This window comes from Ceratotherium simum, chromosome 6 (genome assembly GCF_057802395.1).
Source record: "Ceratotherium simum simum isolate JZ-2026a chromosome 6, ASM5780239v1, whole genome shotgun sequence".
Taxonomy (NCBI): Eukaryota; Metazoa; Chordata; class Mammalia; order Perissodactyla; family Rhinocerotidae; genus Ceratotherium; species Ceratotherium simum.
Window position 1 is genome coordinate 32,974,966 of NC_141905.1, and position 22,989 is coordinate 32,997,954.

The 22,989-nt window shown below is 36.5% G+C and overlaps 2 protein-coding genes across 8 annotated transcripts in view; one reads left to right on the forward strand and one right to left on the reverse strand.

Moving 5' to 3' along the window:
* Positions 1-2,618: 2,618 nt before the first annotated feature.
* On the reverse strand, positions 2,619-10,708 carry LOC147916831 (uncharacterized). Its single transcript, XM_087433000.1, has 4 exons — positions 10,703-10,708; positions 8,504-9,152; positions 5,573-5,628; positions 2,619-3,173 (listed from the first exon to the last, which is right to left on the reverse strand). The coding sequence occupies exons 1-4, from the start codon at positions 10,706-10,708 to the stop codon at positions 3,144-3,146; spliced, it is 741 nt and encodes a 246-aa protein (XP_087289126.1). The 3' UTR covers positions 2,619-3,143.
* HERC4 (HECT and RLD domain containing E3 ubiquitin protein ligase 4) overlaps positions 8,688-22,989 on the forward strand; it is a 151,867-nt gene continuing 137,565 nt past the window's right edge. For 6 of the 7 annotated variants that reach the window (XM_087432136.1, XM_087432138.1, XM_087432139.1 and 3 more), the window contains exons 1-3: positions 8,688-8,828; positions 10,108-10,138; positions 10,628-10,932. In XM_087432136.1, coding sequence (XP_087288262.1) covers positions 10,707-10,932 — 226 coding nt within the window. In that variant the 5' untranslated portion in view covers positions 8,688-8,828; positions 10,108-10,138; positions 10,628-10,706. Of the gene's footprint in view, positions 8,829-10,107; positions 10,139-10,627; positions 10,933-15,347; positions 15,475-22,989 lie in introns of those variants that run through there. The other variant, XM_087432141.1, reaches the window with a different exon arrangement.

Genomic DNA, 22,989 nt, shown 5'->3' on the forward strand with positions numbered 1-22,989 from the left:
TTTAAATAATTACGGTCACAAAGCAAAGAAATTTTGTCTTCATGTTATTGGCATAATGAAACAAATTGCTTATTAACTGAAGGGATATAAATATTCAAGTGCAGCAGACAAGATGGGTATGCTAAACAGCATCTCAAGGCTCTCCTTTATATCCCCCTGAGCATTTTGCTATTCAATGGAGCCAGAGGGTTTGAAGAACCTGGAGAAGTCATTCCAGGTGGTCAAAACACAGATGGTGACATCAATATAACAAGACACATCTCAATATATTCAACTTAATAAGATTTTTTGAAGTGATGGACATGTTAATTAATCGTATTGTGGTAATCATTTCACAATACATGTGTGTACCAAATCGTCACATTGTATACCTTAAACTTATGCAATGTTATATGTCAATTATATCTCAATAATGCTGAGAACAAAAAATTTTTGTTCAACTTGAACAGAATAAGACTGAACATATGCATTATTTATTTATACCTGTGGATAATTGGCCCTGTAGGTTCATGGTCTGAGCACGTCTTCTACATGAACATAACTAAGCTCCCTAATACTTTGGAAAGAGGTCCTTAGCACTTTGTTGAGTAAAAATAGGTTATGAAGCTCCAAGACCCATTGGGTAAATTTACATTTATCTCTATGTCTGTACAATATACTTTGGAGTATGGAAAAATACCAGAACGAAGTTCAATAAAATGGTAGCAGTGTGTATCTCCTGAGGTGGTATTTCTGATAGTTATTTTCTTATATTTTATTGAACTGTTTAAATTATTAACAATAAGTATGAATATTTTAAAATAAAAGCTATTTTACTTGTTTAAAATGAGAATTTCCCATACTAAACAAATTAAATTTAAAACAGAAGAGTTTTACATTAAATAAAAACCATCTTATCCAGTCTATTTGTAACTAAGTTAGAAAAGGATGATAAGATGTTTCATTAGCATAGATTAATTCAGTGTATAATTATATTCTCTGATGATGCAGTACTTTAAAAAAAAAAATGATGTTTTCCACACTCAGAACAATTCTAACATTCACCATTCCACAGAATTTCTATTTTACTGTCAACACTATTGGAGCTTGCAAATGGGAGCAGTTTGAAAGCTGCTTTTTGGAGTTAGCTTGCTGGGTAATGCTTCCTTTTAAAGACTGAACAGATGAAACTGTTTGTTGTTTGTTGAAAATGAACAGCACACAACACTTCACTTCACCTCTTAATATCCCTATGTTTACAAAGAGTAATTTTTCTCCCTTTTTTTTTTTTTTAAAGTAAAACAGCAGCTTGAACTGCATGGCATTTTACTTGGGCAAACATTTCTGTCATTTTATTATGGTTAAACTGTATTTAGGCAATGTGGAGGTGGCAACTATAATTTGTCTTTTAGGAACACTCTGTCCTTCCTAGTCACTACTGCTCAACTGTTCCTTAAGGCCATCAGATCTTACTTTGAAACTGTAAGGATACATTTTCAAACTCTAATGAAGATCTATCCATTAAAATGTCTGAGTTTTATTTATCTCTGGTTGCCAGCTATTATGACAATCTTTTTCATTTTTCCAAAAGAAGCATGAGTAGCAGTACACATTTTTTAAAAATTTGCAATACATGTGTATAAAAGTTATATGTATGCTGAAGGCAACCAACAGTTGGTTCTAGAGTACATAGGGAGTTCCGTGGTGAGGGTAGAGTTTAAAAAGCTTTTCCATCTCCTTACTTTTGTGGTCCTCTGTGCTGCTTTTGTAAGATTTTTAATGCTTAGCTAAGAATCTGATATGTATTGTCAGTTCCTCTTATAAAAAGTGGTAATCAAATGAGATGCAAGGCTGTTTCTTTTATATCATTACTTTGAAAGTTATTAATAAAGGATTCAATAGATGAAGATAATCATGCTGTAGCTAATTTCTATTCAAAGAAGTAGTACTGTTAATTTCACAAAGACCTATAGTTACAATTAGTTTTAGTCCTGATTCTATTTGAGGGCAGTGAGGCATGCCACTTAAAAATATACATATATAGTATATGTATGTATATATGTATGTGTGTGCATACATATGTGTACTTGTTTATACATACATACATATATATATATAGTAATCTCATCCTTTGACTTGATGAAGGTTATATTGCTGATTTAGGTTGGTACAGGACCTGGCACAAGGAACAAAATAAAGTGAACTTTGTAGATTTCGTATTTCTGACAACTAAATTAGAATTCCGCAACCTCAAATATCTTTATAAGACCCTTCAAAATCAGTAGCAACAAAATAGTTCAATTTGCTACCCAAAAGTTTGACTGTTAAGCTCTAATAGTTGAGATTCCTCCTCTTTATTGCTATTTTAATTGTTTTCTTTAAAAGAAAAACACACACACTTAAAAGATTCATAAAAATATAGATCCCACACTTCATACTGTATTACTTTGATAATGCTCATTATTAATTAGAACTCGTACAATCTTCATGACTGCTGTGGGATAAAATTAATTTTAAAGCATAGGTTTAAGACATACAGTTAAGTCTTTGTTTTAAAAACAAAGACTTTTAATATGGTTAAACTGTATTTAGGCAATGTGGCATTGCCACACACCCCCCACACCCCCCCCCCCCCGGCATTTTGAGCACTTTCTCTGTTCAGAAAGTGTAGTAACTAGAGGAATTGCACTATAATTTCAAAGGCATGAACACATCCCCACATACTGGTCAAGGGCCACATTACATGTGATTTTTCAGGCTTATGCCTATTTGAATGCCAGTTGAAGTCCTGTAATTAGGGGATGGAAGGCAAACACAAAGAAATTATAGAGAGTTATAAAAAGAGAGCATTAAAAGAATGTTTTAGGTACTCATAATATGAACATTACTATTGTTTCACACTGGGAAACTGAGAAGGAAATTGAAGCCAGAATGTAAATTTGGAGCAGGAAAGGAGGTTAGTATAATTGTGAGAATGAAAGTTGAGAAGGATTCCATAATACATATCCAGAATTATTATTCTTTATGTTATAGATTAAATGGCATATATCATAACACATAATATTATCAATAAAATTATTTTGCTTGCATCTATTAAAAAGAAGGGCCAAATTTTCTTCTGTGGTTTCTTATTCACGTGGCAGAAGAGAGTTCTTTCTCCTATCTCACTCACTTCTGGGCTGGCCCATAACCACCTAGGATAACAGAAAAAGGACTTTTTAAAATGCAATTCAAAAGAAAAAAAAACTGTTATGGGCTGAATTGTATTCCCCAAATTCATATGCTAAAGTCCTAACCTCCAGTACCTCAGAATATGACTGTATTTGGAGATAGGGCTTTAAAGAGGTAATTAAGGTAAAATGAGGTTTAATGCGTAGGTCTCAACCCAATATGCCTGGTGTCCTTATAAGAAGAGGATACCAGGACATGAGAACACAAAGGCCGAGGAATGGCCATTTGAACACCCAGGGAGAAGGTGGCCATCCGCAAGCCAAGGAGAGGCCTCAGAAGAAACCAAACCTGCCAACACCTTGATGCCTGACGTCTAGCTTCCAGAATTGTGAGAAAATAAATTTCTGTTGTTTAAGTCATCCAATCCTTGGTATTTATTATGGCAGCCCTACCAAACTAATACAGAAACACACTCTGGATTTTTCAAACTTAAGGTCAAAACAGAACACTCGATGTTTTCCTAATCAAAACCTGTCTTCCTCCCACTTCCCTGACCAGTCATCCTCATCTTTGTAAATGTCTTGAAGTCAGAAAACTACCAGTGGCCCATCATTCCTCTCATTCTCTGATCCCCTACAAACCATCCATCACAACGCTATTAATCCTATCGCCAAAGTATGTTTTGAATCTCCCTTCTTCACTTTATCTCTATCACAACCACCTTAGTCTCCACCACTATATCTCCCATTCGGATTATTTCAAAAGCCTCCTAAATAATCTAACTTTCTCCATTTTCACCCTCCTCTAATTCAGCAATCCTGTTCAGTTCAGTAGCAAAAGTAATTATTTTCTTAATACATATAATAGTTGCTCCCCTCTCCTGACTAAAACCCTTGAGGTACTTAATGTAAAACTTCTTAATGTGACCTACTTGATCTAGACTCTGACTGCCTATCACCAAACATATCTAGTGTCCCTGTGCTCCATCTACACTAATTTTCTTTCAGTTCCTGGAAAATGCCAAGTTCTTTCCTGCCTCAAGGGCTTCACTTTGCTCTCTCCATCTAGAATGTTTTCTCATCCCTGTCTTTACAGAGCTTGATCCTTCTCTTTGTTTTCAGTTTTAACAGCAACATCTCTGTTGAGGCCTTCACTGTCCATTCTATTTCAAAGACTTACTCTAATATTCTCTATCTCTACCCCTTGTTTGTTTCCATAGTATTTATTACAATTTGAAATACTTTTATTTGCCTGCCTACTTGTTTTTTTCTATGTCTACTACTAGAATTGGAAAGGCAGAACAGAGTAGGTGTTCAGTAAAGATTTGTTGAAGAATCTTGTAAAATATCTGACTGCCTTGTGTACCTCTCAGGCTGAAGCCATAATGCTAGGTCAAAGACCAAAGAGAAGAGATGACCATAGAGCCTGTAAGACAGGGGATGAAAAGAGCAGAACTCTCCAGATGGAGGGACTCACTGAGGGACCAAAGAAAATGTGGTTGTGCAATTACTTGATTGAAGACTCTAACCTTGGAAAGCAGGAGTGGGTAAAGGACTAGAAGACGCTTTTCCAGTTGTCCATTCAAAGTGGATTTGGTGGCAATTGGTGACAAATTCTTTTGGACAGTACCATCTTGTCCTTTCAAAGTTAACAATAAAGAGGTTAACCTTGCCACACATCCTATTTCCCCGTTGTTGGAACTTCAGTTGTTTTTAAGTTTTGCTATTAGAAATAACACTACAATAAAAATCTTTGCTCCTATTTTTATTTGCCTGCCTCTTTGTTTTTATCTATATCTCCTACTAGAATTGGGAGAGTGGCACATAGTAGGTGCTCAATAAAGATTTGTTGAATGCATTTTGTATTTCCTTATTTCCTTCAGATAGAGTCCAGAAGTCATATAATAGAGGTAAATAGTTTAGTGCAATGTCTCACAATAAATATTGTTATTATTATGAACTATTGTTAAGTGAAGTTTACTGGCTCTTGAAACATATTTCCAAATTTATTTATAAAAAGGTTGTGATAATTGACAATGCTGCCAGCACCATTAACTAATTAATTCAATAAAGAATTTTTGAGCACATGCTGTAAGCCAGGAACTGTTCAAGATATTGGAGAACAGAGTGCTGAGCAAAAAAGACAAAATCTTTGCCTTTATGGAGTCTTCATTCTAGTGGAGGAGACAAATAGTTATATATCTATCTATATAACATATATTTACAGATTGTATATAATTGGTTACCTATTTTTATCTATATATGACATATGTAATATAATAAATATAATATACATTTATGTATTATACAATAAAATATCAGGTAGTGATAATTGTTATGAAAGAAAATAAAGTAGGATAAGATTATAGAGAGTGAGGGGGTGGTTTTTTGGATAGGGTGGTCGGGGAAGACTGCTGACGTACCTTGAGTAGAGACTTGAACGAAGGAAGTGAGGTGAGGTCCAGCACAAGCAGTAGGGCTGGATGGAAGAGAGCAAGGGGAAGAGTGGAACAGAATAAATATCTATTTTAGTGGTCTCTCAACAGTCTGAGCATATTTTTTTTTTTACATGAAAATAACACAATAGGTAAAAAATATTATACCTTTGTTCTAAATTAAAATTATATCATTATTGGTGATATGGACTGCTTTCACAAATGTTCTTTTACAATTTGTATTTCAGGAGAGATAATATTAGTAATAATAAAAGCTGACATTTACAAAACACTTGACATGTCGGAGGTACTGTATGTGTTATCTAACTAAATCCTCACAACAACCCAGTGAGATGTGGATTATTAATATCCCCCATTTACAGAAATTGTGACTTAGAAGTAATTTTCTGTAAAACACACCATTAATAAATGTCTGTAGGTGTCTTTTGGAGGATGGAAGGACAGAGGTCTGAGGTAGCCTTTAGGTTCAGGCTCTGAATCCAGACAAACCAGCACCAGAGGCCACACTCCTCATCAATATCTCATGCTGCTTTTATACAACAAATTTACATTATCCCAATAACCTTTGATCCTATACTTGTCTTACATTAAAGATAATCACAGGCTATTTTCTAAGATCTTGCACTTAAGTTTCATAGATTTACAAGGTTAAAAGGAACATCTAGAAATGTCCATTCCACTTTCTACAAGCAAGATCTCTCTTTAAAAATATTCCAGCGATGGGGCTGGCCCAGTGGCCTAGTGGTTAAGTTTGGCACCCTCCAGAGGCCCCAGGGTTTGGTTCCTGGGTGCAGACATATACCACTCATCAGCCATGCTGTGGTGGCAACCCACATACAAAATAGAGGAAGACTGATCACAGATGTTAGCTCAGGGTGAATCTTCCTTAAGCAAAAAAGAGGAAGATTGGCTTACAGATATTAGCTCAGGGCGAATCTTCCTCAACAACACCACCACCACCACCACCAACAACAAAAATTCCAGAGAGAGATGCATCCACATGGCAAAGATAGCTGTCCACCAATTCATGGGGTTCTCTTCAATAGTATGAACTAGTACCTGGTAACTCAGACAAGGACTATGTTTCCCAGGTCCCTTGCATCTAGGTGTGCAGTTCTTGCTATTGTTATATGTGTGGAAGTGATATGTGGCACCTCCAGACAAGGGTTTTAAGAAGTACCCCATGCCCCCACCTCGCCGGCTTCCTGGAAATCAGTTTTGACTCATTAGGAACACCCACTTAGACTGTTAAAAAGGTAAAAAATACACTTTTATTATGTTAAGCCATGCACATTTTAGTGTTTGTTGCAGCAAGTACATATCTTAAAGATACCAAATCCCATAACTTCCCCTTTAAAGATATATTTTGAGGCATCAAGTCCTTAAGGTTTTTTAACCTTTTTGACAACAAAAGACCTACAAAGGCAATGAAGCTATCAAAATAAGCTATCAAAATAAGAATAAACTATGTTTCATGGGCATCCCCACCACTCCTAGTATTGAAATTATGCTTTCCTTGCTTAAGCAGCTTGCCATTTTTACACTAATTTCTGTAACACACTGTTGTAGGTTGAATTGGGTCCTCCAAAGACATATGTTGAAGTCCTAACCTCCAGTACCTGAGAACGTGACCTTATTTCGAAATAGGGTCTTTGCAGACGTAATCCAGCTAAAAAGAGGTCATAATGTATTAGGGTGGGCCTTAATCCAATGACTGATGTCCTTAAAATAGGGAAATTTGGACACACAGGGAAGATCACCACATGGAGATGGATGCAGAGATAAGAGTGATGCATCTACAAGCCAAGGAATGCCAAGGATTGTCAGCAACCACCAGAAACTAGGAGAGAAACACAGAAAAGATTCTCCATCTGAGACCCCAAGAAGGGATCCAATCCTGCTGCCACTTCCAGACTTCTTGCCTCCATAACTGTGAGACAGTAAATTTCTGTTGTTTTAAGCCATCCAATTTGTGGTAGTTGTGTTACGGCAGCCCCAGGAAACTACTATACATACTTATACAAACTCTAGCACAGGCACTCCCTAATCTGAAATATATTTTTCAACGAGATAAAGAAACATGGCTTATTGCGCAATTCTTTCTAGGTTCTCAACATTTACTCTGAAGTCACAGTTTCTAGCAAAGTCTAACATAAAATTTTAAGAGTGCCTTGTTTCAAGTTTTCCTCCTTTTTAAGAGATTATGTTAAGAAGACTGGCCTAGGAAATCCAGACTTCGTTTTTATGAAGCAGGGACTCTAGCCATATGCATTATTTAATTTTCTCTGAATCAAGGAGGCCCTGCAATGTAAGTTTATCTTCTAGGGAGAGTGCAGAAAGTGATGGCAGCCATCACTATATCAGGAGCCTGAACTGATGGTGCTCACATTTAATGCCAGTAGGTTCAGTCATCGCTGTGAACATACCTGGAATCCTCAGAGTACCTCCAGTAGAGGCTAAAGGATGAACTAAAGGCTTCACCCGCCTTCACACCCATATTTGTGATGTTTTATCTACTACTTCAAATTCTCTTTGGAAAAAAGTAAAATAAAATAATAAAGATACTGGAACCTATGAGCAGAAAGACAACCAAACCAAAAGACGAAGAGATTTTCTTCGCTAAAAGGCCCTTGTGCACGTTAAAGCGTTGTTACACGACCCGCTAAACACCTCCGACCTTCTCCGCAAACTCTCAACTCCTGTATTTGGCATTTTCCTCTGCAAGCAACGCAAAGCTGTACACTGCGCAGGCGCGCGGGTCGGTGTGCCCTGGTGAGGATTCCGGCGCAGGCGCGCGGGGAGGGACGTGAGCAGGTTCGCGCGCGTGCTCCGCGGTTCACTTCCGGCCCACCCCTCCCCCTCCCCCGCGTAGACACCTCCCCCTCTCCCTTCTCCTACCCAGTCTCTCCCCACCCTTCGCGCTCTCCGCCCGGCTCGCCTCCGTCCTTCCCCTCCCGCTCCATCCGGGTCGCTGACGGCTGTCTCTGGACTGGACAGTGGTGGCGGCTGCGTTTCTCTGAGGAACCCGGTAAAGTTTCACAGGAGCCGGGGACGGGAGCAGCGGAGCAGCGGCACCGACGCCGGAGGAGCCGTGGTGTTCGCCGCCACTGTTTGAAGGAGGAGGGTCCAGGAGCTGGAGACCTGCCTCAGCTGCCGCGCTGCCTCGCTTTCTGGGGAGGCGCCGCCCCCGTCGCCCCGGGCTTCCCTTGCCTAGAGGAGCCGGGTGAGTCGTTGCCCCGGTGGGCTCGGGGGCGTGTGACGGCGTTGAGGGGGGCAGGCCGGGCTGGGCGGATACAGGCCGGGCTGGCGCAGGGTGCTTTCTCAGCGCTTCCTGGGGGTGGGGGGCGGGGGACGAGGGCAGTGGCGGGGCTCCCTGGCCTGGGGTCTGGCATGTCGCACCTCCCTGGGGAAGGGCCTCCCTCGGACTGAGGTGCCTAGCCTCGTCCGCTGGCCTCTGCGGCTTGCGGGCGGCCGCCGTAGTTGACTGGTCGGCCCGCGAGGTGGGGTGTGTGCAGACAGTTTCTCTCCCCGGCCCCCCTGAGCTGATCTGAGTGCGTGTTCAGGGAATGATGGGAATAAACTGCTTCTCATCCCCCTACCTGTTGCTGGCGAGGGAATGAATGCCTTTCCTATACTCCTTCTGACTGTTTAAAAAAAAAGGGATGATTAAACTTGGTGCGCTGAAATCGGGGATATTTTCCTATCTCTCTTAAAAAAAAAACGCAGGAACATAATGCAGAACTCTCGGGACCTACCGAGTTCTGATGCCCCAAAAGAATGAAATCACGCTTCTCTTAATGGATGGGTCATGGAATGGGACAGCTTCGGCACTTGCTAGCCAGAACGTAGGAAAGTTGGGGTTTGAAACCTCAGGTTCTGGGTAAGGAATGTAGGTGGCTACAACGGGAATAAGGCTGACTTCCTGTAATTGTGTTATTTAGTAACGCGATGTGTTGAAAAATCAGTGTAGGTTTAGCTAAAGTGGACTGTTGGTTATTTGTGTCTTTACAAAAGAAGAAATACTCAATGTACTGGAAAGTTCTACAGATTTCGCCACCGAACTATCAGTGTCCCAGCCCCCATTCCTATTCTTGAAAAATCGGCAGTGCTGAGGTTATTTGCAGTTTTTTTCCATCTTCAAATAATTGTCTGAGAGGTATAGATAGATAGAGATTGTCCAGGGGAAATATTTTTCAGTCACGGTTACCACTCGTAATAGAAAATGTGGAATTGTGGGGGAAAATGTTGATATTTAAGCCGCATATTTCCTTTTGAATTATAATTATGTACATTGATTTAGTTTTAAAATTAAATTAGTAGTGAGGTCAAAGTGTTACTATTTTGATTTGTAAAATATGATTTTTCGAGGTGATTGTCTTAAGATCAAGGCTTGACGAGAGAACCATAATTTTCCCTAGGGCCTATTAGTGTGAATAATTGGAAGAGTCATTTAAATTGTGGGAAAATTTAAGTTTCCATTATTGGTTTTATTTCTATTACAGATAAGAACTTCAGTTTTCTGTTGATGTGGAGGTAGGTATTAGAAGGTTTAATTATGCTGTGACTTGAGGGAGGTTACGAGGTTTTATGTTTCTATAGTTGGCTAAATTTTTCCACTGTGTGTATACTTGATTTTTGGGGCAGTGGATAGATGTTTTATTTTTTGCTCCCATTCAAATTATTTAAAGCAAAAAGCAAAAAAAAAAAAAAGATTAATTTTAGCAAAGTACTTAGAATTTCCATTAGATTAGTTTATCACAAGATGATAAAAAGTCAGAACTAGTTAATGTATTTTAAATTTTGCGAAGAATCATGGAGAGTGATATATTTTCCCTAAATGTTTCTATATGATATATTTAAAAAAATAACAACTGATTGGTTTTTGAAACTCGATACTTATGTAGCATATAATGAAACAGATTTCATTTACTATGTAGTGATTATTGTAGCCCAGCACTTGAAAGAGCAGTTATATGTCATGTTTCCTTTGAAGTCATGTTAACTTTTTTCCTATCTCCTCAGACATAGGGATACCTCCAACTTTCCAGTGTTTCAGAAGGGAGTTTTTTATTGAAACTGGAAGACCAAAAGAATTACAGACATGTTGTGCTGGGGAAATGCATCTTTTGGACAGCTAGGTTTGGGTGGAATTGATGAAGAAATTGTACTAGAACCCAGAAAAAGTGACTTTTTTATAAATAAAAAGGTCCGAGACGTAGGATGTGGACTCAGACATACTGTATTTGTTCTGGATGATGGAACGGTGTACACTTGTGGATGTAATGATCTAGGACAGCTAGGTCATGAAAAATCCAGAAAGAAACCAGGTAAGTTGAAAATTTATTTTTAATAATATTTCAAACTAGGAGTTAAATAGATCCTTTATATTTGCATGCTTCTATGTACTTTAATTATTTTGTGGGTTTTTTTTTTTTTTTTTTCACTACTACTGTTGTAAACCCTTACTGTGTGAAGCTTTGGTTTCGGAACATAATTATGGTGATGCACAACAATAGAGAAAACCAGCCTGCAGTGTATAGATCTTCTTTGGTACAGAGTATATAGGTATAGAGTATATAGTATGTAAGTCCTCTTTTAATAAGCACTGTTCAGCCACCTGGGGCAGATTTTAAATGCATAATTTACTCTGTTGTTTTTCATACATTAGAAAGAAAAAGAAAATTAAGATGAAAGCTTTTTACTTTCACTTACTTGTCTAAAATATATCCTAATTCTATTTTCCTCCCTATTGTAGTGTTTTAAATATGTAATTTTATTTGGCTTAGTTTGAAATATCTTTTATTCCCTAATCGTCTACTTTCAGGTAGCAGCAGTAGCTATTAAAAGTTTTGTGATTATGAGATGTCCTGATTTTTGTAGTAGCCATATAAGCCAAATTTAAAATAATTTGTAGGGTAATGAGAATTTTGAGGAATTTGCTCACATTTCATGTAGTTTTCCTGGATATACATATTTTAAAATCATATATTTCCGCATGTGGAAATATCATTGTTATGTGAATTTTGCTTTTAATTATAACGAAAAGTTAATTCTTAAGGTGGTAAATTCAGATAAGACTGCAGCTGTACTGATTTACAGTTTCTTCTTTTAACTTTAACAATAATGGCACTTAAGTATTTTCTATGGCATTTATTTTTCTTTATCACTTCATTGTTTAAGTGGTTTCTGTTGTTAGTCTACTTTTGAGAGGTTAATATAGGTATAAAATATTAAGGTATTGAATTAAGCCATATTGTTCATCTTTCATATCATCTCACCACCATGCCAAACCTCACTTTTTTAACTTGTAAATACTGTATAGTTTTCATCCTTTCTATGTTGTTAGGATCTTAATCTCTTTTCTTCTGCTTTAATTTGTAATTTAATTTTTTTGGATGAATGGTAGTGATGCTTAATACAGTAGGTTTAATTATCGCAGAACTCAAGGTAAATGGTAGCTTTCTTGTACTCTACCTCACTAAGAGTATTTTATGGAATTGTGTCAGATTTTCATAATCTTAGGCATTGAGGTTGTCATGTTGATAGACATCAATGATAATTTACTGATATGTATTTGTTATCACTGCTTCAGAGGCAGATGGATCCTTTACCTTCTTTGCTTAGCTTGGAATACTGCCTCAGGTTGAGATTTTCACGGTATTGAGGCTGTTCCTGTTCTTATACTTAACATGTCCCACAGAATAACTGCACATATCTCTGTATTGCTTTAGTAATTTCTGAGAGGCTACAGAGTGAATAGAGAGTACAAAGATAGCACACAGAAATTGCCAATATAGTTACTGAAATTTACTAAGGTTTAACATTTTTAAATGTTATTAAAGACCTGTTCTGTGTCCAGGACAATAGCATGATGATTATGGTGGCTAGAATAGCTTTTAACTCTATAGGTGAGATTCTGAGAAACCTAACTAGCCCTAAGAGCCTTCTTTGTGGTCATGTTGACATTGTGATGATTGCATTGTGACATTTATATCACCCTGTTCATTCATCCTGGAAGCATTATTTGGTAATATAAAGTTGGGAGGGTGGGTTTACCTAACTTATAATATCTCTTTAGTATTGGCCTTATTGTCCAGGGTACATCACAGTCTTTGGAATAGAAAAATGAAAGGCATGAATTTTCTCTTGGAAAAATTTAGAGCCTGGGTTGGGAGTTAGGCATACATGAACGAAATAACTGGAGAGAATTGAAATTTGACATGACATGATATGTACTTTGAGACTAGGAAATTGAAATGATGAGAAATGTCATTATGGGGTAGAATTAAAGAAAGAAAGAGAAAATGAAATCTTAAAGTTTGATGCAATCATTAATGACGTAAATAGCCAGAAAATAAATCTGGAGCTGGAATAGCTTAGTTTTGTAGGAGAGGGTCCTGATCCTGAGAAAAAGTTTTTGTTACCAGAAGTCCAGGTTCAATGATATATGATGAAGTGTACCTTGGTTACAGAGGTAGGAGAAAGTAGAAATTTGAAAGGAGGTAGTTGCTCTGATAGGGACTTCAGAAAATCAGTTTTGATTTAAGGTGCTTGAGTGGAAAATTTTAATAATGTTTTTAACTAAAATTATTTCCCTTTGGAAAATTCCTTAATGATTTAAATGTACTCCTTCACCAACCCTTTTTTAAATTTGTGAGTTTGAGGATTAAATTAGAAGATAAGGAGTTGTTCTTATTTAATTGGTTTTAAAGTCTTCTGGTAATTGAGCAAATCTGCTTGAGTTTCTAGGACCGTGTGATAAACATAATTCACTTTACCAGAGCTTTAAATTTGTGTCAGGCAGAAAGCAAACAGAAAGGAGGGAGCTAAGAATTGTTTTCTTATACAGATTGCCTTTATAAGCATACTAAATATTCTATAATAAGGAGTGAAAGAGAAAGAGGTGGCCTCATTCGTTAAGCATAAGCTATTCTTGAGAGTCGTGATAACCTACTGGAGGACTTGGCCTCACAGTGTAGTAAATAGATTTGACCTGTGGCCTATAGGGAGAGGTTTCCATTATGGACGTTTTAGGAACCATGTAGGAAAGTTTCACTGATTTCCTTTATTATTCCTTATTATTATTTCCAAGAGTGCAGATTATGTTCATCTCTGTTTTCTTGTCTATGTATACTCCTTGCTTTCACTACTAGCTCTTTCTGAATTATTTCTAGAGAAGCAAACATCTGTTTCACTTTCATGTATGTATTTTTTCTTCATAAGAATTTTTTTTAAACTTTCCTTTTAGCTAGTGGCTCTCAGTTTTTTAATTCATAGCTAACAGGTAAATGTATTTAATCTTCATTATGCTAGGGCAATCCATCTAAATAAATTGTTAATTTCATTTTTGTACTTCCTTCCAAATTCACTTGTGGAGATTTTAAGATAACCTATAGAAAGTGTTCTTTTCTTAACAAGATAATTTACTCACTGTGTATCCAGTGATAGGTATAATTTGCTGACCATGGTCCTAAATATATGTTTTGCACATCTGTTTCCATTTGTTTCATGTTAGAAATAGTACTAAACTATTTTATGACCATAATTTGTAAATAATGTGAGATAGTTCTGTTAAAAATGACTGTTTCGATAGTTTTTTGTGGGTTACAAAGTTCTTTCAAATAGATGATCTCATTTAATCCTCACAACAGTCTTGTTTGGTAGCTAGGGCAGGTCTCATGGTCTGCATTTTATAGATGAAGAAACTGAAGTTAAAACAGATTGAGACTAACAGTCACTAGGATAGCAAATGTTGAGACCACTCTAAATCTTGTGGTTTTACCTTTATCCCACAAAGTTTTTCCCCTGCCATATTTAGAAGGTGTAATATCTAATCACTTAGGAGGAAACTAGTTCAGTATTTTAATGTAATTCTCTGGGTTAAAAAAAAATCTCTTAAAAATTACTATTTTATAACTAAGGATATGCAATGAAGCTATTGTGTTTTATCCCCCCCCCAATAAATTCAAAGAGAAGCCATTTTAGGAACCATATAAGAAGATTGAGAGTTCTGTTTTCAAGATGTGATATTGTACCAACACAAACTAAAAATTCATATGTATATATATTCTTGAACCTCAGACTAACTTGATTAGCAAAGGCAGCAATAAAGTTTTGAGTAGTATGATAAAATTTATTGTAGCTTATTCTCAACTCTTCTACAGAAGATATAAAGATTATGAGCATTCACTCTTGTTTCCTGTATCCCCAAATGGCAATTTCTCCTATTGGGTCATTCCAATGAAAGCATTTTGCTCACATAGCAGTAATTACTTGCTTGCCTTTCTTGCATCTTCATTTTCTGACCTGCACTATCTGTTCGTAAAACATAAATCTACAAATGAACTGCTTATAATATAATTGAAATTTGAAAAGTAATGTAGGAAAATAAATGTATAAATATAGGAACTAAAATTATTCACTTAAGGGCAGATTAAAAACACCAAATTATCCCACAAATCCCCCATATTGAACCAAAGCATATAATGCCAAAGAAGCTCATGATATTTCATAACTCCTAATTTTCACGATGCCTTCTAAGGAAGAGAAAGATGTGGATGATATAAAGACTTGAAAAAAGTAATTACTTGGGTCAGGAATGGAGGCTTGCTTTGGAGGCTTTACTTTGGGAAAGGTTAGTGCCCAAGAATCACAGTGTCAAGGGTAGGAAAAAAAATCATAATGCAAACAGATGACTACTGTTAGAGAGATGTATAATAATACTTTACTTTGTGTAGGACCCTACATCTGAGGAATTTCAAGAGCATTACACAATAACTCATGGTTCCTTTCAAAATGCTTGTGACACAGTTTGCAAGAATTATCCTCATCTTAGGGGATAAATTTACGGAGAAATGGCAGCACAGTTGGTAAGTAACTTGTCAAAACAGCAGGTGACTGGTGAACATCTATAAATCGAATCTGAAAATTTAAGTCTACCAGTCTCCTACCTTATTCACTAAATTGTGCTTATGTTTAGAATTATTTACAGTAATATCTTCTATTTCAAGCAGATCAAATACTAATGCACAGATTGTTTCTTTGCCATTCTAATTGATGGCCTATTGAAATAAATAATTATTTTACCAAGATGCTTGCATTGTGATACCACTTTGGTACTTAATTATAACTTTGTGTGGTATGAAGAATATTTAAACAAATAAACAAAAACTTACTGTGGTAACACCCAATCTTTTCTCTTTCCTCTGTTATGTATCCTGTTCTATATCCTTTTGTTGTCTAATGGTATGCTGTGCTACTATCCAAGGTCCATAGTAACTGCCAGGCATGATTGGTTTGGTGGCTAACATTGGAACTTGGATTAGTTATGTTGTCAGTCTGCCATGTATCTCTCTGTAGGATGCATTGGTTTGCTGAATGCTTTATAAAACCTTTAACGCACATTGAAGACAGTAATTGCAGTAGATGCCTCGTCGGAGCAGTCTAACAGAGGCTTCTTTAAAGGAATTGGAACCAATGATTTTCTCTTTTGTGTTCGGTATTTTGGTGTTTTGATCTGGTTGGAAGTAAGCCACATACTTTCCTTGAAAGAACAGGAGTGTGGTAGGTTTTAGTTTCACAGTTTGAGCAGTTATTAAGGATTTTTGTTGCAGATGACAGCCGAGGTGGTCTAGTTTCCATCATCTCCTTAGTAAGTATTCTTAGGGTTCCATGTTCCCAAAATGTCATACAAATGTAGCACTGTTAAAGCTCATTTCTTAGCAACTTTTTAAAAACTGCTTTGAAGAAATGAGTCTCACTTCATAGCTATTTAGTTTTCTTATTTCTTAGGCTGTATCAGGAACTTGGGATACATATTACAGAAAACCTAATAGAGGAAATGTATTCAGACATTGTTACAAGAGTTTCTTTGGGCTATGATTATGTTAGTGCGTAGAAAAGTGGGAAGCATTAATGAAGAAACCATATTAAAGAACCTATGGTTTATCTCCTTTCAGCCTCTATGGATTTTTTTTTTTTCATGTTGATGGAATTAAAAAGGCAGTAATTATTTTTATATCTTAATGAATTGGCATGCAAGAAAAACCTGTGCTGTGTAGAATTGTATTATTGGAGTTTTTTTTTTTAAAGGGAAATTTCTTATATTTTGGTAGCTCAGTCTTTAAACCATAATATTTTATTTACCTGGAATTACTCTTTTTTCTTCAGTTCTAGCATGGCAGAATTTTAGGTTAACTTTTCTTGGCCATAAAGAAAACATTCTAGAATCCTTTAGTAATGTGTTTTTTGCGTTACTTTAAAATACCCTAATTATTTCTTTATTAATATCCAAGTTTTAGTCTCATTTTATTCCTTTGCTAGGTGTCATCATAATCTGAAATAACACATTTTTAGTTTTTTTATAGGTTTTTTCTAATTATAAAAGTGTTACATATTCTTGGTGTAGAGAATTTGGGATATAGGAAAGTAAAAATCAAGCATAATGCCATCATACGTTGATAAGTACTATTGTCATTAGACATTTTTTCTATTCTCATATATGTTTCTGATTACAGACTGGAGTATGTTCTTGTATCTTAACTTTTGTTTTCAGTAATAATTAAATAATAGTTTAGTAAGTATTTCTCCCATATTTTTAAATATTGTTTAGGGATATTATTAATGATTTAACATTTCATTATTTAAATATACCAAAATTCGCTTAAGTGTTCTCCTATTTTTGGAATTTATTTCCAGATTTTTGTTATAAGTAAGCTGCTGTGAACATATACATCAATTTAGTCTTTATTTGCATCTCTGTTTATTTCTTTAGGGAAAAGAACATCTTTAATTTTAGCAAATCTAGAGGGACCGATAACGGAATTTATTTTTAAAATTTTAAACACAGCTGTACCTCACTTTATAAAGTTGATAAGCTTATAAGAAGATGTTTGTAAATGAAAGTTTTCAAAATGTATTCATTTGACAAGCTTTTGAATATAATGTGATGAGTGTCATTTAAAAATCTACAAGGAAAGATAAGTGCACAAATAAATAGAAATACATATAAAATGTGCTAAGTTTTATAAGATGCATAAACAGTACCGTGTAGTAATGAATAGTGTAACTGTTTGGGATGGAGTAGGTTGTAGGTGAGTTTCTATAGGGATAGCATATGGACTGGAAGGATATATAGTATTTCAAGGAGGAAGGAATGAAGAGTGCTTTATAGGTAAAGCAGCTCAAATTGCAGTAGGCAGATTTGAGGCCTATTAAGGGAATAGTAGTCCAGTTAACTGAAATGTCTGAGAATAGTGAGCAGGGTTAGCCAGGTAAAATTTGAGGTCAGATTATAGAATTAATCTAATTAGGGAGCTTGAATTTAATTTGGTGGGGGTATATCCAATGATATTGTGTAATGGGAATTATCAAGTTTCTATATAGGAGGAGAGAGAATTCGGAGGTAAAGAAATTAGTTAGGCTGTAATTGTAGTCCTTTAAAACAAGAAGGAAGCAGGTGGATCAAGGAGAGATTAGAGAGGCAGAAAGAATGGACAGGCTTTGATAACCAGATGGAAGTGAACGATACGGGTAAAGGGAGGTGCCAGGTATGATTCTAAGTTGAATCAGTAATTAATAAAAATAGAGAATCGGGAAGAGGAGGAATGTTTATTTTTTTTGTTTCAGGAAGGGAGATAAAGAATTTGGTGAGGTGAGTTTGTTTTGAACTTGGTAACAATATTCATTGATCGGTAAGAAATTCAGTGCTGTAAGTGAGGAGAAAGATCAGGGCTAAAGGCATAAAATGTTTTATTTCCGGTTTTGCTTTATCTTCAGTTCAAATAGGCTAACATTCCAACTGTAAATTACTCCCTGGTTCCAGCCTATCAAGTAATTAATAATCCATTAACATTACTTCATTTTGCGCTTTTGGGAGACTGTTTAAAGTACCTGGCAATAGAACTTCTTTGTAAATTTAAGGTAACCTTAGTGGTTGCCTGCTCTACTTCATCTGTTTTGTAAACTTGAATTTTTATGTGTAGGTAAAATTAAAACATTTATTTGCTGGTGCCGTCTGATAGCCCACTCATTTGAATTTTATTAATAGGTTCATTTGCTTATTCTTTTTTTTTTTTTTTAAAGATTTTATTTATTTATTTTTCCCCCAAAGCCCCAGTACATAGTTGTAGGTCATAGCTGCACATCCTTCTAGTTGCTGTATGTGGGATGCGGCCTCAGCATGGCTGGAGGAGTGGTGCCTCGGCGCGCACCCGGGATCCGAACCCGGGCCGCCGGCAGCGGAGAGCACGCACTTAACCGCTAAGCCACGGGGCCGGCCCTCATTTGCTTATTCTTGCTTAACTGACACAAACCTATTAGTTAATTATGTCTGACTTTATGACTTCCTTCCAGGTTTTACCTGAAACAAAGCTTTTGAAGTCACAAGATGCAATCACATAGAAGTTGCTTTTGATTCCACTAATAGCTGAAATAATTGTAATTATAAATTGTATATGTGCTGGCATGTAGGCAAGGGCTCCTAGGAAATGTGCCCTCTGAGATAATGTTGTTGTTTCTGTGAAAGCGAAATGGGAATAGGGAAGGAACGGGATAACACTGAAAGAAACCCTAAGGAGCAGGATTAGGAGCATTTGAAAACTGTTGGAGGAAAGTTTAGCTGCTTTACCTGTAAGTTATTTGAAGTTTGTGATTTTTTTGTTAGTGTGGCATGATGCGAGTAAAATAGATCTTAGATTGCTTCCAGCAATTGATCCCAAGTATTTATCAGTTAGCACAGTTATACTTTCTGATTTCTGATCCAGGTATTGCTCAGCTATAGATTTCATCACTAGACTTTCTAACAGGAATGAACCCCATGGACCTACACTTGTCTTCTGAAGAGTAATTAGGTAAAATCCTGACAGTTTGATATTACCTGTGCCTGAACACAGATCTGTTTCTGCACTCAGTTGGGGAGTTGAGTAAGCCTCTGAAACTGGGAATAAGGGGGAAAGGGAACACTTACAAGTTGATGTGAGAGTGTAAAGAGAGAAGAAAGATACAAACCTCATAATTGGAGAGAAACTTAATAATGAGAAATATTATTTATAATATATTATTTAGATACTAGAATGCTGATATTTAAAAATAATAATAGTAACCACCATTATGTGCCAGGCACTGTGTCAAATCTTTATTAATTATCCGCAAGTCTTTTTTTTTTTTTTTGTAAGGAAGATCAGCCTTGTGCTAACATCTGCCAATCCTCCTCTTTTTTTGCTGAGGAAGACTGGCCCTGGGCTAACATCCGTGCCCATCTTCCTGCACTTTATATGGGACGCCGCCACAGCATGGCTTGCCAAGCGGTGCGTCGGTGCGCTCTTGGGATCCGAACTGCCGAACCCCGGGCTGCCACAGCGGAGCACGTGAGCTTAACCCCTTGCGCCACCGGGCTGGCGCAATTATCCGCAAGTCTCAAAACAACCCTGCAAAGTACATGTTAGCTCAGTATTATAGGTGAGGGAAATACAACTTCAAGAGTTAAATACCTTGTCCAAAGTCAAAATTAAAATGTAGTGGAAACAAGAGCCAATTAGATGTCAACAATGGAAGAAAAGATACCATTTGTAATAGTAAGAAAAAGATAAAATACCCAGGAATAACCTAAGAAATGTGCAAGCCCTATATGAAGAAGACTTGAAAGCACTTCTTAGGGTCACAAAAAACTTGAATAAATGGAAACCACATTTATGGATAGGAATACTCAACCTAGACGTAAACCTGTAAGTTATCTATAAAATCAGTCAATTTAATCTGATTCTAGTAAAAATGCCAAGTTTTTTTGCAGGGAGGTGGGGGGGAAACTAGACAAATGGATTCTTTAGTTCATATGGAAAAAATAATTAAAAGTAGCCAGGAAAATTATGATAAATAAGAGCAGAAATATATATAATAGATATTAACATTTTAATTTTAAAACCTTAATAGTTAACTTAAAACTGTCTCACAAATAGAAATATTAAACCAGTAAAACAGAAGCTCAGACATAGACCCTTAAATCAATGGGGAAAATCACCTTAAATCAATGGGGAGGGCTGGCCCCATGGCTTAGCGGTTAAGTGCGCATGCTCCGCTACTGGTGGCCTGGGTTCGGATCCCGGGCAAGCACCGACGCACTGCTTGTCTGGCCATGCTGAGGTGGCATCCCACGTACAACAACTAGAAGGGTGTGCAGCTATGACATACAACTATCTACTGGGGCTTTGGGGAGAAAAAGGGAAAAAAAAAAGGAGGAGGATTGGCAATATATGTTAGCTCAGGGCTGGTCTTCCTCAGCGAAAAGAGGAGGATTGGCATAGATGTTAGCTCAGGGGTGATCTTGCTCACAAAAAAAAGAAAAATCAATGGGGAAAAAATTCAAGTGGGGACTATTAAATAAATATCTTGAAATAAGTAGGAGCATCATGTAGGGAATGAAAAAGTTGGATTAATACCTCACTCCATGTATATATTCGGATAAATTCTAATATGAAATATTTAGATGTAAAGACTATAATAATAAAAGTGCTCAAAGAAAACATGGGCACATTTGTTTATTATTTTGGAGTGAGGAAAGCCTTTCTGACTGAATTGTGAAGAGGTATAGAAAAGATAAACTACATGAAAATAAAAATAATTTTGTTAGGTAGAAATCCCTGTAAACAAAGTTAAAAGACAAATGGGGAAATATTTATGACTCATATTATAATCAGAACTCTAATCTCCCAGATATAAAACATTCCTAGAGATTGATGAGATAAAGAGAAAACAGTCCAGTAGCAAAAAGGGCAAAGGATGTGAACAGGTAGTTCACAGAGAAGGAAATACAAATAACTCTTAAACGAATGAATAATACTCTTCAACCTCATTCATATTAAAAGAAACTTAGAAGACTACATTGAGGGGCCATTTTTTCACATACCAAGTTAACAAAAATCCTTCTTAAGTTTGATAATATAGTCTGTATGGTGAGGCTGTCACTAAACAAGTATTCATAGGTTATTAGTGTAAGTTGATAAACTCTCAAGAGACTATTTTGCCAGCATATGTCAGAATTACAAATGCACATACTGTTTCTCCAAGAGGTCCAAGAATATAGCTCTTGCTCTGATAGCTACATTTGTACATGTACAAAATGACATATTACTGCAACACTGTTTATAATAGCAAAACCATAGAAACAACCTTATGACTGCTGGGAACTGGTAAGATAAATTATGGTCCGGGGCCAGCCCAGTGGTGTAGTCGTTAAGTTTGGCACATTTGAGGGTTTGGATCCTGGGCATGGACCTACACCACTTGTCAAGCCATGCTGTGGCGGCAACCTACATACAAAATAGAGGAGGATGGGCACAGATGTTAGTTCAGGGCCCCTCTTCCTCAAGCAAAAAGAGAGGCCAGGGCCAATCTTCCTCACCAAAAAAAAAAGTTATGGTCCATTCAGTTAGTGTAATTTAATGCTATACAGTTGTGAAAACAATGAAGGAGTTCTTTGTGTAGTAATGTGGAAAGATCTCTAAGATACGTTAATTAAAAAGAGCAAGGTATAGAATATTGTATAGAAAGCTACATTTGGGGAAAAAAATTAATAAAATATACATTTGTATTTGCTTATAGTTACATAAAAACCCTGGAAGGATACATACAACTAATAACAGTAGTTACTCTTTGTGCAGAGGTAAGATAAGGGGTGAGAGCTAGGTTGGTGCAGGGTGTGGATGGAAGACACAGCTTTTTCACTGCATACCTTTTTTTTTTTTCCCAAATGAACAATGTAAACATATTATCTATGAAATATTTTTTTAAAAAACAGTAGGCTCTGGAATTAGAGTGCTTGGATACGAGTCCTGGCTCTGTTATTTCTTAGTTATGTTATCTTGGGCACATTGCTTAGCCTCTCTGTACTTAAGTGTTCTCTTCTGTAAAATTAGGATAATGATGCCCAACTCCTAGGGTGGTTGTAAGGATTAAATGAGATAACACGTGAAGTGCAAAGAACAATGCCTGGCATGTGGTGAGTGCTCGGTACATGTTTGCTTAAGAGAAAAAAAAGCTATTAATATTAGAATGGAGGTTTAATTTGAGATCTGTTTATACTCAAGTGGGTAATATGCTGTTTCCATATTTGCCTTCAGATAAACAATACGTATGTTTTCATTTTCAAGTGAAGTTCAGGCATTTATTCAACAAGTGGGTGTCTTCCTGTTATGTCCCAGACATTGTGCTAAGCATGAAAGTACCTGTTTACCTTTAGTATTCAGTTATCTTGTTGGAGCTTATGCCAGCAATTTCCAAAATTATGCCAAAATTTCAAAAAATGTGTGTTTGTGATGCTTAGAGGTAGTGCTATACTGAAGAAGATATAAAATGAATTGGATTCCTTTGCCATCAGACTTTAAAGGTAT

Bases quoted from the DNA above. Each gene is read 5' to 3' on its own strand.
- LOC147916831 (XM_087433000.1), bottom strand. The intron at 5,629-8,503 runs GTAGGAGAAGGG...TCTTCCATCCAG, and splicing joins GAAGGGTGGGGAGAGACTGG to CCCTACTGCTTGTGCTGGAC. The intron at 3,174-5,572 runs GTACGTCAGCAG...CTGTTATCCTAG, and splicing joins CGTTCAAGTCTCTACTCAAG to GTGGTTATGGGCCAGCCCAG.